The 4,576-nt window shown below is 42.7% G+C and overlaps 1 protein-coding gene across 1 annotated transcript in view; it reads right to left on the reverse strand.

The window, feature by feature from the left end:
* The window catches only part of HNRNPA3 (heterogeneous nuclear ribonucleoprotein A3), an 8,679-nt gene extending 7,400 nt beyond the window's left edge, over window positions 1-1,279 (reverse strand). The window contains exon 1 of the mRNA XM_009078784.1: window positions 1,173-1,279. Coding sequence (XP_009077032.1) covers window positions 1,173-1,238 — 66 coding nt within the window. The 5' untranslated portion in view covers window positions 1,239-1,279. The remainder of the gene's footprint in view (window positions 1-1,172) is intronic.
* Between the last annotated feature and the right edge of the window lie 3,297 nt (window positions 1,280-4,576).

A 4,576-nucleotide genomic window follows, 5' to 3' on the forward strand; every position in this document is an offset into this window, starting at 1 on the left:
ATTCCACCTCTACAAACAGCAGCAAAGTGTCCACAGAACACCTGGCATCACAGCTATACTCAGCTGTGAGCCCACCCTGGCCCCAGCAGCACAACCCTACACTGTCATCTGAAACAGCAAAGTTACAGGCACCTGAGGTCTCAGCAACTTCCTCTGTGAAACATGTTCTCGAGAAACTTAACAGCTTCTAAGAACATGCCAGGGCAAATGACTTTTGTGACCTGCAAAAGCTTATTTAACATGCAGCTGAGCAACCCTACTTATATTCCATCTAAAGTCCACACCAGTGACACAGTTGCAACATTCCTCCCAGAAGGACTTTACACACTGTACTTCAATACAAAATAACCTTAGATACATGCAACTCAGACAAGGTTTGTTCTCGTTCCAAGAGTACAAGCCCTCCCACATTGCAGTAGTGTATCATTCCAGAAAAAGTTGGTTTGAACAAGCTAAAATACTCAGGCATCCTGGGAAAGTAACGTTAAAAAGCAAACAAAGTGAAATGCAGAGTCAGAAAAAGCATCAGATGTAAGCTAGATAAGCATACTTAACACCCTTTTTGCTAATCTTAAAATTGAGTTACTTTCTGAAGGGTATCAAGAACTTACCCCCCTCCCATCTCCACACCCTGCCCCAGAGTAACTAGCTCCCATCCTCCCAGAAACAGCCCCAACATCTTCTCTATACTACGCACCTTATTCAGTCTACGGTATTTCTGCTAGAAGCAAAAGAAGACAGTTATTTTGACTTAGTACAGCTCGCTTGCATTTGCAGTGACTTTCAGGCAACCGGTTTTTTTTTCATTTAAAAAAATAAAACAAGAACCTGTCTTCATTCCCACTAAAAACAGGAGTTGGAAGATGGGAAGGAATCAGGTTCCTGTGGATACTCTGAGGATGCATGAATTTAATAATTACACCTTGCTTTAATCAGAAACATAATCGGTTTTGCTATGACAAAAAACTAGAAAAGCGCAATGTCCCCACTATGCTTAACACCCACCCCTTAGAACTGAAAGGTACGAACTGCAATTTACTAACACTAGGATGAAGAAGGCAGGAAAAAAGTGCTATTAATACAGCAGATAGAAAGGGTTAAGTTGAATTTTTTTTTTCAATCTTTTCCCCTTAAAACTACATTTTTTGAAACAAAAAGCGCAATCCTCTCACCTGTGAGGATCGTCTTCCCTTCCTCTTATAGTCTTCCACATCTCTCTCTTCCTTCAGAGCAGCCATTTTGGAAGGGAACTGGAACTCGGCCTTTCCTTTAGATCTAGGAAACCTAGAAAACAGGTTGGGTAAGTCAGTACTTACCCCAGCTCCCGTAACACGGGGCCTGCCCTAGCTGCAACCCACCACTGTAGCTTTACAGGACAGGGGAAAGGAGGAAAAAATCTGAAGTGTTTACAACAGCAAAGTAAAATCCTCAGCCTGTTTCGCTGATGATTAAGAAGAGCTGCCAAAGGAACATCTGCTATCCCAGGAAAGCTCAGTTTACAACTGTTGGAATAACTTGGGACAAACTAACGCTAAAATCTGCAAAAAACAACCTGTATCAAGTACAGTCTTACACAGCTACTATGAATACTGACACAAGGCAGGCAAATCCCACCTTGGATACCCACACTCACTCCATGAATTCTATGTCTCTGGATTTTAAGCCCTTAAACATGTCATATTTTGCAAATATTACTGATTAGAATTATCCTATGTGCAACCTACTCCAGCAGTGCAGAGCACTATAGGATGTGTTTAATGTCTTCTGCACTGAAATCTATTTCCCACTAACCTTTCACTGATTCTACCTTGCAACACCAGGAATTTTAACATCTGATCCTGGGCAATCTGTAACACTAGACATCTGCATTACTTCTCCTTCCAAGTTATATATTTGATTACTACTCTGCACTATGTTAAGTGTAACAAAAATGCAGTCTGTTATAAGATAAGCTCAGAGGGTGAACCTGCATCTAAACATTCAAACAAATCTCCTCCCCTTCAGCCCTGAAAGTTTCCTGAGATCATTAAGTTACATGTCTTAACCTAATGTATTAGCATCTTTGGTCACAATTCATCGCTACTTTGGATGTTTCTTGAAACTTCATTACAGTAGCCAAAACAAAATGTCAACTGAAAAACCTATCCCAGTAACACTATCCTTGTGCTGCATTAAAATCATTAGTATGTACAAGATTAGGTGTATTTCTGTGGAGGTTCCTTTATAGTTTTCTTCCTGCAAATACTGCACAGGGAAGGCAGGCAGGTCTCTAGTAATGACCAGTATGTGCTGTTAGTCAGAGCAGAAATTATTATTCACTGTAATTCCATGTTAAAATCCAGCTTCAAATTAAACTATGAAATCACCTGTGTCATGACTTAACACACTAACAATTTTAAAGGGTTTATTAAGTAACACCAGAGTGTTTGTATTACCTTCAGTTCCGCTCTAGAGTGTTAAACCTGCCCTTAAAATCCTATAAACCAAATATCATTTGCCTTGGGAGGTATTAGGATATAAGTGGTTCAACTGAGCAGTTCTTTAACTCATACAGGGGAGGTGTACAACAATGTTAACAGTTCAAGGGCTTTCTGTCAACAAAACTTTGGGAACTGCTAGGGAAGAAAGCCATAAACACTTTTTTTAAGTAATAAGGAGTGTGCAATCCCTCTCTGGGTTTGTCACCTACTGCTCTGCCCAGTGAGACTCTGTGTTGGCCAACATAAAGCTCTAGGGCATTGTCTTTGCCCTCGTGGGCTCTGAAGGCTGTGATAGTCCAAAAGCAGTTGTCTTCTGGCACTGTCAGCTGAGATGGACCAGCCCTGCTCAGCCCTATACCTCAAAGAGAGTTGTTAGAAAAAGCTGAGAGTATTAGACTTAATTATCACCACCAAAATACTCTACTCACAAAAATATTCAGAATATCTTTAGTACTAAATGCTAGTTAAACCAGCACTGAAACATTCAAACTGCAACTTAACTGCAGAACTGAAAGTAGTCTCAAAACAAATCTCTTAGTTATGATGAGAAAAAAAGTCATGGACACGCCTCATTACTCAAAGGAACTTGCTGCATCTCTTAGAGGAGTCAAGAAGCTAACAGAGGTAAAACAGACATTCCCAAGCTGGAAGTTTACCTGTCCAAACAGAGAATACTATGGAAATGTGTTGGGTCTTTTCTGCAAATAGATGAAGTTGGACCTAAAGTGCTTACAGCAGTATTTCGTACCAAATCTAAATGTTAAAGCAGGAAAACAACTGGATTTCAGCTCTATGTATGCTGGTAGTTTACTCCCAATGCCAACAGGATGTCTGCTGGGAAAAAAGACAAGATATTAGCTTAAAACTTTGTATGCTGGATTTCCAAGCTTTACTGCAGCAAGTTCAAATCCTCTGAACACATCATCCCTCCAAACTGTTAAACCCTGAAGCAGCTAAAACAATTGCTCACATGGAAAAGTTATTTTTAGCTGTTTTGCTCAGGGATCCAGTTTCTTCTCTGCTTTTAATGTAGGGACAAAAACTAGTGTGACCTGTTGGTTTCTCTGCTCTCAATTTTATAAGGTTTCAGCTTGTAACGAAGAGAGTAAAGATAAAAAAACACCACATAAAAAAACCCGGCAGTTTTTGCTCACTTTACTAAAAAAGACTTGAGCAAAACCCCTTTAAAATTTTGAGGAAAAAAGAGCAAGGGGGGAGGTCTATCATGACTATATCCCTCCAGGTAGGACAGGGATGATGCTCTAGTTTGCATTTGTTCTTGGCTTCATCCAGGCTGAGGAAATCTGAACCAAGGCTCGTGCAGGAGGCCTCATGTTGCCCACCAGGATCGTGCAGTGGCTTCGAGCATGTGTGGGTTTTGGGGAGTGCAGAGACCTGTGCTGTGCCTTCCCACAACTCCCCGGGCAGCAAGAACTCACTGCTCGTATTAAGCCCGGTGGGGAAGGGGTGAGGGATATCAGGGAGGTGCTGCAAACTGTACCAGCACTCTTCAGCCTGGAGAAGTGAAAGTTGTGTGGAGACCTCATACCAGCCTATCAGTATCTGAGGGGGCTCCAGGGGAGCTGGAGAGGGACTTTTTGTTAGGAACTACCATGACAGAACAAGGGCTAACAGGTTCAAATTGAAGAAAACTTAAGACTAAATATTAGGAGAAGATTTTTCCTGTGAGGATGATGTGACATTGGCACAGGTTACCCAAGGAAGTAGTGGATGCCCCAACCCCGGCAGTGTTCAAAGCCAGGCTGGATGGGGCCTTGGGCAACGCGGTCTGGTGTGAGGTGTCCCTACCCAGAGCAGGGGGTTGCGACTAGATGATGTGTAAGGTCCATTCCGACCCCCAAAATTGTATGATTCTTCAAAGGCCAGTGCTCTGTATTAAATACTTTAACGCTTTCAGAGCCTGTTCCGAGGAAAAGGAGCGCGAGGGGGGGGAGAGCGCCAGGAGGGACCCAGGGAGAGCAGGACAATGCCCCTTGCACGTGCGGGACTCGCTTCTCCCTACCCTCACCCCAACGCACGTGTGAATTTTCCCGCGAATCTCTGAGCAGAGCTGTACCTCCCCCAGCCCTAAGGCC

Source organism: Acanthisitta chloris, unplaced genomic scaffold (assembly GCF_000695815.1).
Source record: "Acanthisitta chloris isolate BGI_N310 unplaced genomic scaffold, ASM69581v1 scaffold8057, whole genome shotgun sequence".
Classification (NCBI taxonomy): domain Eukaryota; kingdom Metazoa; phylum Chordata; class Aves; order Passeriformes; family Acanthisittidae; genus Acanthisitta; species Acanthisitta chloris.